The sequence below is a fragment of the Streptopelia decaocto genome (assembly GCF_964273445.1).
Source record: "Streptopelia decaocto genome assembly, chromosome: 2".
Classification (NCBI taxonomy): Eukaryota; Metazoa; Chordata; class Aves; order Columbiformes; family Columbidae; genus Streptopelia; species Streptopelia decaocto.
The window spans coordinates 24,515,345-24,529,490 of NC_138655.1; the positions used below are offsets into that span (position 1 = coordinate 24,515,345).

The 14,146-nt window shown below is 41.5% G+C and overlaps 1 protein-coding gene across 12 annotated transcripts in view; it reads right to left on the reverse strand.

Moving 5' to 3' along the window:
- PTDSS1 (phosphatidylserine synthase 1) overlaps nt 1-14,146 on the reverse strand; it is a 57,830-nt gene that overhangs the window by 43,461 nt on the left and 223 nt on the right. For 11 of the 12 annotated variants that reach the window (XR_014183452.1, XR_014183453.1, XR_014183454.1 and 8 more), the window contains exons 2-5: nt 7,623-7,714; nt 6,083-6,127; nt 3,762-3,886; nt 388-546 (exon numbers count right to left, since the gene is read on the reverse strand). Coding sequence is in view for 3 of the 12 variants with exons in the window: in XM_082046788.1 (XP_081902914.1) it covers nt 388-546; nt 3,762-3,886; nt 6,083-6,127; nt 7,623-7,714 (421 nt within the window). In the remaining 9 variants the exon portion in view is untranslated. The remainder of the gene's footprint in view (nt 1-387; nt 547-3,761; nt 3,887-6,082; nt 6,128-7,622; nt 7,715-14,146) is intronic. The other variant, XM_082046789.1, reaches the window with a different exon arrangement.

Sequence of the window (14,146 nt, forward strand, 5' to 3'; positions counted from 1 at the left end):
CGGGGTAGGAGGATCGTGATAGCAGATCACAGATACTGCAAAGTGGAAAAGGAGAACAACTGCTCTGAATCAGGGAATATCAGTCAACTTTGGAAGTAGCACGAGCATTGACTCCTATAACAGCAGAAAAACAAAGTATGGATGGCACCAACAGGCTGGCCTAGACTTCCCTCCTATTTGAGTACTAGTGAGTCACTTAGCTAAACCACAGCTTGCTGTTGTCCATTAACGCAACTGCGTCAATTGCTCAGCATCTGATTTATAAGGTTTAAAATGTAAATCTATACCAAGAACCAGTGAGTCATCCTTCTAGTAACGTGCACACTTCCCCTGAAGAATAATCCAAGTCTCATACATTTGCTTAATTAAGATAAATGGGTGGCCTACCTCAGTGAGTTCCCAGGTGATGCTAATAGTCCAGCACAGCCCATAGCTACGGATCAGCAAAGCCTTCATAGCCCAGCCCCAGAAATGCCCAAACGCAAATATATCAAAGTGGCTAAGGATTCTCTCCCAGGTGATAACATGACAGTTGACAGCATACTCCTGTTAATAAAAAAAAAACACAAACAAAAACAAACCTCAATGAAAAGGCATCTTCAGAAACACTAGAGTGAAGAAACCTCTTTCTGTCCAGTGCAACAAGCCTGAAATTATACAGATATTAAAATATGTTATTCCACTTTTTGTTCCTTCTGATCTTTGTCACAAAACTTCCAGTGTTAAGACTCAGTGTCTTCACAGTACAGCTCTAATTCAAAAGGAGATAGAATAGACCTTGGTTCCTGAACGAGCACGTATTTCATATGTGACAGAGGAACAGCAGGAGCAATAAAATCAATAACAATAAAACCAGCAAACAACACTCCAGAAAGCAGTTATTTGTTTTTCTTTGGAGTCGTGATTTGAAATAACCACCTTTCCCCATTTTCCTGCTGTCTGGTGTTCAGATGTGGCTCATGAGTGGCTAATTCTCACCAGTTTGTGATATTATGTTATCACCTCAATGCTCATCTGAGTATATTTTGTGTCTCATTTTCCTCACCAAAGCAATCTCCCAGATCACATTCGTATTGCGTAAGTTTGGTCACAGGGCTTAAGGGGGGGAAAAAAAAAAAATCAAAGGGAAATTGCAAAAGTTCTGTTATAGATGAGTGGCAGATTCCTTAGGAATATTAATTAGTATTCTAGTCATCAATAACAAAGGAAATATGTTCATAATGTTGTACAGCAAGTGCCAGAAATCACTGCCCAATTAAAAAATATCTGTATGCTATCAGGAAGCTGTACCTGTGGGGCATCTGTGTCTCATCACTGGGCACAAACTGAACTATGCCCAACTGGAAACACAAATTTCTAAAAAATCCCTTCTAAAATATATATATTGCCACCTGCAGGTGACAACACATCACTGCTCAGTGCTGTTGAATTAAGAACGGATTCTCTTTCAGGCCAGAGCTATTGCTAATCCTGTGTAAATGAGCCATGATCAAGTTGAAAAGGAGATGGCAGAGAAACATTTAAATCCTGGTCTCCACACAGAGAAGAATGCACAATTTCACACACACACTCCTCTTATCTCTTATGCTTCCTATCAGGAGGCAGTTAAGTCCTATGATGAAAATATTAAGTACCCCTTACCGCTGGTGCGCCCTGAAATGAAAGCACGGTACTGCTTCTCACAGGTGCCAGTGCTGCTGGACATTCCGAGAAAGATGTACCACCTGTCCTAGGGATGGCAAAGCTGCAGCCCCAGTGCACATGCCCACAAAAATCTGAAACTGGCACGTTTTGCTGTATTCCCAGTACAACTTGCTGTATTCCCAACACCTTGGCAGAATGGCGGACAAATCCCCACACACTAGAGCTTCCTTCCACATTTCTGCTTCTTTTATCTCATATATAAATGCAGAAAAACATCCAGGTTCAAGTCTCAGGAAGCTCTGATTTGAATTCACTACAGCACCTGGATCTACATGTACACAAAGTGTTATAGCCACTATGTTTAATTTCCTAACAAAGGCATGAGAAGCACTGAATGCACCATGGAAGGTGCAGGCTCCTAGCTACACCATGATACCTGAAATTCTATGATGAGTGAACACAATGAGGTTACTCCAAAAGTAGACTTTTTTCAGGACTCTTGCTTTTTTGTTTCATTTTTACTGGGGCTTTTTTTCCTCTCTATCTCATCTTTCCAGCTGCGGCTCTTTCAGTCATACAGTGAAATATGTTAAACTTTGTTTAATACTCAAGGAACTTTGCCAGCCCTGTGCAAAAGATCATGCTGCAGTCTTCATTACAGATGCACTTTAAAAATTTACTCCAACTTTAAGTGACAGTATCAGGATGGCAAAGTAGTACAGCGTGCTCAGTGTCAGGAAATCTGCTGCACTTTGGTTCTGTGCCAGTAGCAATACCAGTCCTCCCCTGACTTGAGTCTACTTTTTTCTAACTTAAATGACAGGAGAGCCAGGTGAATCTGACTTTCTTACCAACAGACTCCTCATGTCAGCTCGCTTTTGTTGCTCAGCAACATCACTAACCCCCTTGCTCATGCTCTACTTAGCGATGTGTCCTCCTACCACCTAACAGCAGGCTGCCCACACCTCACCACCACTGCACAGCTCCTGTAGAACAGAACGTCACAGCCCAACTCTGGATGCTGGAGTTGCACAACACGTACTGCTGATCAGCTGAGGTACAACACCTGAAGCATCCAGAGTTTTCCAGGCAGGGAGCCCTCACTATCAATCAGCCAATGTAAGCTTACTGCACTACAAAGATTTCCATTCACTTTTAGGTGCTACATGGCAGGAGTTTGAAGCCACTGGTGATTAGGTGTTGTGTAGGAGTTTGCATATGCAGTAAATTGCTACTTGCCAAAGATAATCAATTATATTTCCTTCCTCTTGAGGCATGAGTCCAATAACAGCACATACTACACAACAGGTGGCCACAGTGCACTGATGCACAAACCCAAGGGCAAGGAAGCACACTGGTCAGGTGGTGGGCAGTAACTTGATGCGATAGAGAAGAGGACAGGACTGGCAACTCTTGCCTTACCCTCTTCTGCCTGCCTTCCAACATACCCCACATACTTCTCCCAGCCTCCTTTCACTACCTCAACTTCCTGTGCTGGGAGCCTCTTCTAAAGGGGAAGACCAAGCCTGGCCTTCCACACCACTCCAGATCATGGTCTGTGGAAGTAACTTCCCAATGGTAACAGCACCAGTGTTTAGCTGGGCAAATGGAAGGCAGCAGAGCCCTGCAGTTGCTGTACCTGGATTTCCACATACTCAGTAGGATGCCAGCCATGTACTAAGCTCACAGCAATAAGGCAAGACCAAAGTTATCTGAGTACAGCATTGTGGCATCAAAAAAAACCAAACCAAACCAAAACACACAACTGATCTGGGGGACACATACTGTACAGACCTCATTTAGATACTACCTTGCTAAGTCTATTTTCAGTATCCAGGCTCATATCTGTTAAAGGAATCCAAAGCCATCCCAGTGCAAACATATCTCACACTCCTGACTGCACACTCATCTGAGCCATCTGCATTAGAAAAAAATAGAGAAGACTGTTTTCCACACCAATTGATTTCCATGTAAAGAAACAGCAATTGATACAAAAGGCTCATTGACTCTGTCAAGTAGAGACACAAACTTGCATCACTTATAATTTACCCCTTCCCACTCATGTAAAACATGCCTAAAGTAGCCAAAACCTCCCATAAAGTGCCATAGATACATACCATGATATCTGCTTCCCTTGTGGCATATCGAAGATTAGGATCCAGCCAGTACATCACAGCTTTTACCTGCTCGAAGTTAAGGAAGAGCACAAACACCAGGAACAGAAAATAGAGCACACTGAGACCTGCAAAAAGAAGACCCTTTTAAATCATGTTCACTCACAAATGTCCTTGGGACACAGAGAGTCCAAAAAGCTGTTTTCAAACTGTTGCTCCATACATGCCTGGTTTGCACAAACAAGTTTTCTACACGTAGTGGCTACATGCAAAAAAGCTCAAGAGACGCGAGTCACATGACAATCTCTGAGCACTCAGCCCTTCATATCACCTCCTGTTTCAAGTGATATATGCTCGACTGCATGAACTCAATCAAAACAAACTCAGTCTTCTTAGTTTAGACACGGTAGTACAGGGTTGTGATCAGGAAGCTCTTTATTAAGAGATACATTAGGACTCTAGATCTTTCCTTTGGCTTTAAGAATTCTTCGACTCACTAATGCAAGTGCCTATGCCTATATGCAGATTTCAACACAAAGATCAATTTAATAATCCCGCCTGACAATTCTGAACTACGCTGGCAATAAAGAATAGTTATAAATATAAACTAATGCATGCTTGAATTACTTGTGAGCTAGAATATTTACTGTTGGAAGTTTTTAAAGAGAAAGACAATTATGATTTGTTTTCACACCATTATAAATTATGAAACACTACTGCATTTGGGATTACTGCCTCTCTCCTCCCAACATCTGAATATGGATTTTTTTTTAAAAGAAGAACTCATTAGAAGATGAGTAGATGAAACTGCTGTTGGGAGCATATCTTTATATTATTCACAAGTTTACAGATATCTAAGACCACATTTGGAAGAGGCATGTAAATACTTGTTCCATACTCTAGCACTCAAACCTGCTTGTGTCCTGCCGCAATGTCAAGGAAGGCAAAAAGATTAATGCGAGTAAACTTAGAATCTGCCATCCAAAATAAACTACAGCAATTCTAAGAAGTTATTTTAAACTATATCCAGAACTCACATGTTATCAATCTACAGTGTATGCTAGAGAACAACTTCCGTTCAACTACACACACGAACAGGAAGTATATATAGCGTACTCGGCAGTACATCCTAAAAACACATCAGGTAAACAGATGCCAAACTACTACAAGTACAGCCTGCAGGCAAGGGTACATCCTGAAATGTTGAGAACACACTGCTCCTGCCTTCCGTCTACTGAACAGGTCCAAGACCTCAAGCATGGCTAAACAAGCAATGCCAGAAGAAGCAGAATTACACAGGGAAAACGTGGCTCTTGATTTTGCATGCAGCGTTTGGCTGAAAGTACAGGGGGCCCAGCTCTAACAGTATCAACATTGAAAATGACCTTTTAATTTACATTTGCTGAAACTTGAAATGAGCAGTAGGACCTTTGTTTCCCAAACTTCACAAGGAGCAGGAATCTTTAACACGTACTATCTAATCAACAGTATCTTCTCAATGTCAACAGATGAGTAATCAGCTACTTTGGGAGGCTACTTATTTTTAGCTATATAAGGTGGCGGGAGAGAGAAACATTCAGTCCTCTTAAAAAGAAACAGATCAGCTTTTAAATCAAATGTACCTAGTTCTCTGTAAATGTACTCGAAGCCTAGGATATGCTCTGTGAACCCTGAATTACTTAAAAATAAAATTCCTTATGTTTTTGTAATGTAATTCAGATGTCTAAGAAGCAGGATTTACCTCCGTAAGTTCCGTAGTTAATAGAACTATTTTCCAAACTATTAATGCAACTAATATTTACAGGTATTTCTGCTGAAATTATAAACTACGAATATGAATATATACATTGAGAATATCAATAAATGTATGTTAAGCTACACAATGATACAATTTAATAAACAAGCAATAGCATATTTTGCCAATAATGAAAAGAAGCACCCTGCTAAACTGGATTTAGTTAGAATTCAGATAGTAAATGCAGTAGCTATAAAAAATTTTTGGGGTGGGAAGAGATGACAGTAGGAAGGGCATGGGGGAGGAGATTAGGCAGCATAAACACAAAACAGAATTAAAACAGGGTATCAGAATGAATTATCCCTTTCTGTTGATTTAATTTACGCCATCCTGACACAGTGTAACTACAATGACATTCTCAAACATAATTAAGAACATATTATTAGCAACTGCTCAAAAGTGGGAGGGAAGTGACATTCACATAAGTCTGACATACAATTATGTTTCATGACAATTCCATTCATCTGAAAGTTAAAATGGTCAGTCTTGCAGAAGCACTGAAAAAGTCAGAAACACAACTTAAACTTACCAAAAACCATTCTCCATATTGCAGGGTGGGGGCGTGTAAAGGGTCCTGTGGGCAGTAAACAAAAAGCCTATTAGAAGACAGTCACTAAGAAACACATAACCTATTTTTGAGTATATCTCAGACAAGGATTTGGCATGGATCAGTTCTCCATCAAACTGAAGACTGGGACTCTGTTAAAAAAATATATATATATGGTCATGGCAGATTTCAGAAAGGAAAAGAAGGCTGCCTGTTAGTAAGATGTAGACAAAATTCTCCATTATTTTGATGGAGTTGTTTCCAGAACAGTAATATGCTGTTTGCTCAGCAAACAACATCTCAGTTGTCACCTAAGGATCTCTTGATCTGGTTTCTGGCCCACAGCTCACACACATCTTGCTTTCAACTAAGTCATAAAATACAAATTTCCGTGTGTTAGCAAAGCAGCATGGTGCTAAGCCTTCAGGTGACCATGAAATGTTAGCAAACAGGCCTCCTAAAACTTCCAAACTGAGTATCACATCTGACAAGAAGCAAGAAACTTGTGCTCTTTACTTTAGAGCCAGTGATTAAACTGACTTTTTAGATTAAAAACCTCTCCATTAGTGTGAAGAGCAGAGAAGGTAAGTCTGGTGAAACTGGAAAACCTCTAAAAATTAATCATATATTTAGGTAACAAGAAGTGGCTGAACAAATATTTTCAGCATACACTGTACACCGCTCTTTCACCACTGTGTGCATAAAACTCATTCTTCTCTGACACTCTTTTCCAGGGATTGCTTAGTGAAAAGTAATGGATTTTTATTTTTTTTTAAATGATTTTTAAACTACGAGAAAAATATGTCCCAGCTCTGAACTACAAAGCTGACGTGAGCACCATCACTATTTTTTCCTGAACACTGCCAATCCTAATGTAGTTCAGACTTGCCCCAAGAACTTTGCTCTTGCTGCCATCAATAAGTCAAAATTAAAAATGAATAAATAAATGAAAATAGGAAGACGGCATTTTCTCCACGAAGTGTCACACATGAGTTTTTACCTTTTTGCACTTTCTGCTCCTCACACAATTACCAGAACTTTTGTTCAACTTAAATTTCTACTGAGCAACTGTGGTTTTACATTGTAATGCAACTTAGAACATTTCTAACTATCACTAGCTTCTGGTAAGGTGATTTATGTAAGGTGTCACATCTCTGAGCATTTGTAGAATGACACTTTCGTTAAAACACACTGAGGGAGACTCCTTTTAAACATCATTTAAGGATCTGGCAGTATCATTACTTAGCAACCTGTGCTGAAGCTGCTCACCTGCAAATAGAGACACTGATTTGGAAAACCTGACTTCCTTGTTAGACACAGACAAGCTATAAATAACTTGCATTTTACTGTTATCTCTGCTCAGTATGATTGCAGCCCATTTTTAGACTGCTCCTTAACACAAAGGAATTCAAAAGCATAAAAGAAAAAATACATTTAAAAGTGGTACTTTAATAAAAATAAAAACAAATATAGTGGCAATAAAAATAAATTCAAATGAAATGAAGTTTAAACAGTTACTTACCATTAGGAAAAGCTAGAACACTGATGATTAGAAAGAAGAAAATCACAGAAAGGATACCCCTCCAAATATTATCCTCCGGGACAGAATCATCTCTGAAGAGAGAGACATCAAAGCATTAAAGACCACTATAAAGATGGAGTTAAAAGGCTCTGAAGATATAATGCTATTTAAATAAAGACTATACAGAAATAAGTATAAGAAATGAGCATGCTGGTTGTATAACAAGTCAGGATAGTAGCTGCACTGAATGATTTTCACTCTGCACTTCTGGGTATCCCTTTCTTACCAGAGAGATAATCAATACACGCAAGCCATACGTATTGTTAGAGGTCACAGAATCACAGAATGTCAGGGATTGGAAGGGACCTCAAAAGATCTAGTCCAGTCCCACCACCAGAGCAGGAACACCTGGATGATGTTACACAGGAATGTGTCCAGGCAGGTTTTGAATGTCTCCAGAGCAGGAGACTCCACAACCCCCCTGGGCAGCCTGTTCCAGGGTTCTGTCACCCTCGATGTGAATAAATTTCTTCTCATATTTAAGTGGAACCTCCTGTGTTCCAGTTTATACCCATCAACCCTTGTCCTGCCACGGGTTGTCACCGAGAAGAGCCTGGCTCCATCCTCATGACACTCACCCTTTACATATTTATAAACATTAATGAGGGCACCCCTCAGTCTCCTCCACGCTAAAGAGACCCAGCTCCCTCAGCCTTTCCTCATAAGGGAGATGCTCCACTCCCTTAATCATCTTTGTTGCCCTGTGCTGGACTCTCTCCAGCAGTTCCCTGTTCTTCTTGAACTGAGGGGCCCAGAACTGGACACAATATTCCAGATGTGGTCTCACCAGGGCAGAGTAGAGAGCAAGGAGAACACCTCTCGATCTACTAACCACTCCGCTTCTAATACACCCCAGGATGCCATTGGGCTTCCTAGTCACAAGGGCACAGTGCTGGCTCATGGTCATCCTGCTGTCCACCAGGATCCCCAGGTCCCTTTCCCCTACACTGCTCTCTAATGGATCATTCCCCAACTTAGACTGGAACCTGGGGTTGTTCCTGCCCAGATGCAAGACTCTACACTTGCCCTTGTTATATTTCGTTAAATTTTTCCCCGCCCAACTCTCCAGCCTGTCCAGGTCTCTCTGGATGGCAGCACAGCCTTCTGGCATGTCAGCCACTCCTCACAGTCAATGGAGAAGTAATGACTAAACTTAATATAAAGTGGGAAAAAAATCTTCCTGCTTTAACATTCACATAAACATCATTAAAAGTACTTTTACACAGCCAACAAAGACCTAGACCAAAAACTCTGGAAGCCTGGCTTCAATTCCTAGGTTTTCCTCTGCTCTTTCAGTGCTACTTGCAATCCCTTTCCCTTCCCTTGGCTTGGTCCCAATGCCAAATATCTGAAGTGAGTGCAGAGAGCGGGGAAATAATGATTACCATCAGCCTTTGGAAAGTATGATTACACAGTTTAGAATCCACGTGTAACAGAGAAGCCAAAACTTAAAAGAGCCAGGGAAAAATACCGACTTGCTTTCAGACCTATTAAGCTAAAGCTCTGAATAAAATACAATGTATTATTTATGCTGCTGTCATATTATGGCCAGAGGAGAGACCTAAGAATTCAGTTTGGAATGCCAAGGCAAACATGACTGAGCTTTCTTTTCAGGCAGGTAGAATATAGTGCACAATGGTGAGATTAACAAAAAAGCCCAAACAAGTCTTCTAACCAGCAGTCAGCTTCTAGAGCACTTCAGTAATACAAACAGAAACAAACTTCAGACTACCATAATATGCACAGCTAATATTTCATAATGTATCTCCCACTACAACTCCAGGTTTTACTATCTGGGTAATCTTCACGTACTTAGGACCAGTTTATCTATTTAAATATATTCCTTTATTTATTCCCAGTCCACGATACCAAAAAAATCCCATCAAACTTCAGAGGGATAAAGCTCTTCCTGGCACAGCATGTCACATTTCTGGATGGTTCAGTAAAGAATCTGTGACAGCATAAATGCACTCCACAATAGATATTTGCTGCACTTATAAAATATTTCTCACTCTGCCAAATTATTTCCCTTTCCTTCAAAACTGAACCTTAACAGCTTCACCACAGACTTTCATCATTGAGAAGCATTTAAGCACTGTGTTAGCTTAACTGTATGGCAGGAAAAAGTCCACTAAACACGAATGGTTTCTCTGCAGGATTCAAGGGTTCCCCACAGCATTTTTTTAAACCAGCTCAGCACAGATTTACCAATCGTTTCCCAGCAGGTGTGCAGCACAGGCTGACACTTTACACCAGCTACGAACACCAAGTTCCAGAGCTCGACTGTGGCACCCTTGGCAATCTCAAGAGCCTCGTGCCATCCTGTGCACTTCCCAGAGAGAGGCTCAGGCTGCGATGGCTCAGACAGCAAAGCCACGTTCCTCTTTTAACATGTGCAAATAACACACACGCACATGCTGCCACGAATGCTACCAAATGGGCCAAGAAAGAAGACACTGTGATCACATCACTTAATTGGCACACCACCTGATGTGGATCCTCATCTCTGCACATCAGGATTCTTCACTTAGCTTCAGGAAAGCTGTCCTAGTCACATCAGCACCAATTCTCCGCAAAATCAACAAGTATTAACAGTGACTATCAACAGTGTTAAACAGCACTTTATGCCAAGTGAGTGGTGAAGACATTTCATTTTGGCTTGCAGATACCTTTCAAAAAGGATAAACATCCAACCTTCTTGCCAGAAGCAGGTAGAAACAGGTTGGGGCAAGAGACTCACTATTGTGTCCTACTTAGGATAAGAATTATAGTGTTTGCCTGGAAGAGCTATTTTGGGAAACGCCAAAAGAAACAGGGAAGCAAAATAACTGTTGGAGGAAAGACACCATCACAACAAGCTGCAATGAGGAAAATGTGCTAAATCATCTCCTCACTTAGCCTTAGGAACTTTGATGCTGACTTTGAAATGTAAGCATTCATGCAGTAAAAAGATTTATAATGCTTGCATGGGAGGACAGATGAAAATTCTCTCAATTTAAACTCACTTTACCAGCACACTTTTCAATTCTGTGGCGTTTTGGAGAAGAAATAATAAAAACAACAAAGCACATAATAACCGCATAACCTTTTTCTCTCTCCTGCTCCTCTCCTTGCTCCAGAGCACTACATTACTAGTTTACATTTTTGTAATGTGCCAATGTAAGTTACTATATCATGAATAAAAAAAATGAGGATAATCAACTGAGGAAAAAAATAGCTAGGACACCAAATTTAGAGTGTGTTTGGGGAAAAAAATGTTCCATAAACTCCCCAAATCAAACCTAAATGCACAATAATCCAGTTTAATCGACCCTATTAATCAGGGGATGTGAGAAACAGCCCTACATCTTCATAGGTCTTACTCCTGCATAAACCCCTGCAACTTCACACCAGAAGTTACCAATCTGTTACCCTCCTCGATCCTGTTGTTGGCTGCACAAAATATCCCCTCCAGCACCCAGGTGCTCTCCTGCTGGCTGCCTCGGGCTCAGAGAAGGCCACATCCCTCTGTGTGGGAAGGAAGAGGACACGGAAAGCTGAACCCGCTCCATGCCTCTGCTCCAGGGCACAGCCTGGAAGCAGAGCAGCCTGCATCTGTCTCATTTAGCAGGAAATAACCAAGGCAGCTGCAGCCATTGTCAAAAGCACTAGAAGGATGTGCTTTAAAAAACAGAATACCCTCTACCACCCACTTTAACATGGATAAGTTAAACACATTCACGTTTCTTTTTCTGGATAATTATTATTACTGCTACTTGAAGTTTACTGCTATCTGAAGTTCAGCTTCACCCTTATCTATCAGCTCCAAGACAGCATCAACTGCTCTCAGTGATCCCAAGGGAGACCCCACCTTCTGGCTTGGTACATCCATGGGAAAAGCATTTTCTAAGTTCATTTGAACCCCCACATATTTCTGACATAAAACAATTATAGAAGAAACAATAAAGGCTTTAGGGGAAGTAGAATTTCCTCTGCCTATGCTGAAGCTCCTGAAAAAAAAATTATTTAACAAGATCTGTATGAATGTATCATAGAAAACCCCCTGATTAACAAATTGACCAGCTACGGAACAACTGACAGCACAGGGGAAGAAAATAATCACTTGTCACACCTAACTGGCAAGCCTACAGCACCTTGTGCCCAGGAGGTAGAAATACGAACCCAGTCCCTAGAGACTCAAACAAATAAACTGATGTGAATAGAGAGACGAGACCTGGGAGCACACACTGTAAGCATGTGGGGAACTAGGTCCTCCCCCCAGCTTCTCAAAGGGTACATATGGTTTGGGTAGCATCCCAAATAAGACAACAAAGGCAGCACTCTGGTATCACCCAGGAGACTTAGGAAACTTCTGCAATAGTTGGAAATAGCAGAAGGCAAGGGGGTGAGGGGAGAAGAGTAGGAGAAAAAAAAAAAAAAGTCAAAGTAGCTTCCACAACCTGAGAAGAGGAGAAACCAAGAAGTTAAAGAGAAGTCTAGCAGTACTTAAACACAGGAAGTGACGCAGAACAGAGGCAGTCAGAGGGAAGAAAATGAAACTGAAGAAGTCAAAGTCAGAAAGCTAGCCAGACAAATGGAAAGAAAAGCTAGCAGTCCTCTTGGAAAAATGCAAACAAATGCCTCAGAAGTGAAGCAATGTTGTTTGGGCCTAAAAGACCCTGTAATTCTGACATTGCTGCTTGGCTCATCCTCTGCTTGAAATAATTAACAGCAAAATTATTTTCCACCCCCAAAGGTGAGCAATCAATTCCATTAATCCTTCAGAACCATACATGGATGAGAATTCCTTAGTAATTCACAAGTTTGACCTAAATTAGCCCCATAATGACAAAAGTGATTGGGCACCAGGAGACAGGACAAGAGGAGCACTTGTAGCAAAAGTCTCTAATTAAACATTGTACCACAAGCACAGAAACACAGAATCGTTGAACTGTTTTGGCTGGATAAGACTTTTAAGATCATCAAGTCAAATTTTTAACCTAACGCTGCCAAGTCCACCTCTAAACCATGTCCCTAGGAACCTCATTTACATATCTTTTAAACACCTCCAGGGGTTGTGACTCCACCACTTCCCTGAGCAGCCTGTTCCAATGACTGACGACCCTTTCCGTGAAGAAATTTTTCCTAATATCCAATCTAAACCTCCCCTGGTGCAACTTGAGGCCATTTCCTTTTCTCCTGTCACTTGTTACCTGGAAAAAAAGAGACTGACACCCTCGCCACTACAACCTTCTTTCAGGTAGTTGTAAAGACCGATAAGGTCTCCCCTCAGCCTCATTTTCTCCAACTACAGAGTTAAGAAAGGATCCCTGGGATATTCTACCTTAGCTTAGATCTTGTTACTTAAGTAGAACAAAGGATGTGTTCACCAAAAATATCTTCCTTGAGGGTCATACACAAGTTGAAACAAGAAAAGTCACACTTATTTGCAGCTACACTATTTTAAATTTTCTTATTCTCCTTCCTCAGCTCAAGACAGGCTTGACCACTATTGTCATAACGGTGATAAAAACCATACATTTGGATTTTCAGAATAAGATAGAAGATTACACACTGAACTGTATATCAGGCCTAGGGACAAATAATGATATTCTTCTGTCAAATGCACAGTTTAATCAACAAGGATGCTGAAATCTGTCATTGTGTACAGACAATATCACAGAAGTGTAAACAAGCCCAAAACACTAGCACAGCTCAGCTAAAACCTCTCAAGGATCAGTTTGCTCAAGGACTGCATGATTTACCCTAAAGGAAGATGATGTCATTATCTTCTTCACAGCCCTTTTCAGCAGAAGGCAAAACAGAAAAAGTATGCACAACTTAGCAAAATACTGCAAGATACCATTCAGACTGCACTGCTACAACCTTTGTTTAAAAATAAAGTTCGTGGAAATAACTGTGCCCGTTCTTAGCTTTATTTCCTTGAATGACTGCAGTGGCAAAGTCTACAGAGTTGCTCCTGTGGTGGGGAAAGGATGTGGCTAAGCATGTCAACACTGGGGTCTAAGCCAAGGTGTGATGGGCCTCAAAATGTGTCATAAAAAAACGATGACACAACACAGTCACTCCTGGTAAATTATCTACTTGAGTGATGTCATTGCTAAGCTTTTTGATAGCCTAGTAAGAGCCATTGTTGGCAACTGCTTGAAACACACACTCATTTTCGTAATACCTTTAAGAGAGAGCCACAAAATGATCAACAAGTTCTCAGGAAAGGCAGCAGAGGAGGACAACGGCTGTCCGAAGGGAGGGCGCCCGGGCAGGCTGTTCCCCAACCGGCAGCGATGCAACAGTCCTGCCCGCAGCGCCTACAGAGAGTCACGGCCCCACACCGGCCCTGCTGTTAACCCGATCCCAGCAGGAACCGCCGCCCGCCAGCGCCGCGCTGCTCGTCCTTGACCCCAGGGGACCGACCCCGGCCCCAACCCCGCCCCAAGAACCCCCTTCGCCCCGGGCCACTGCGG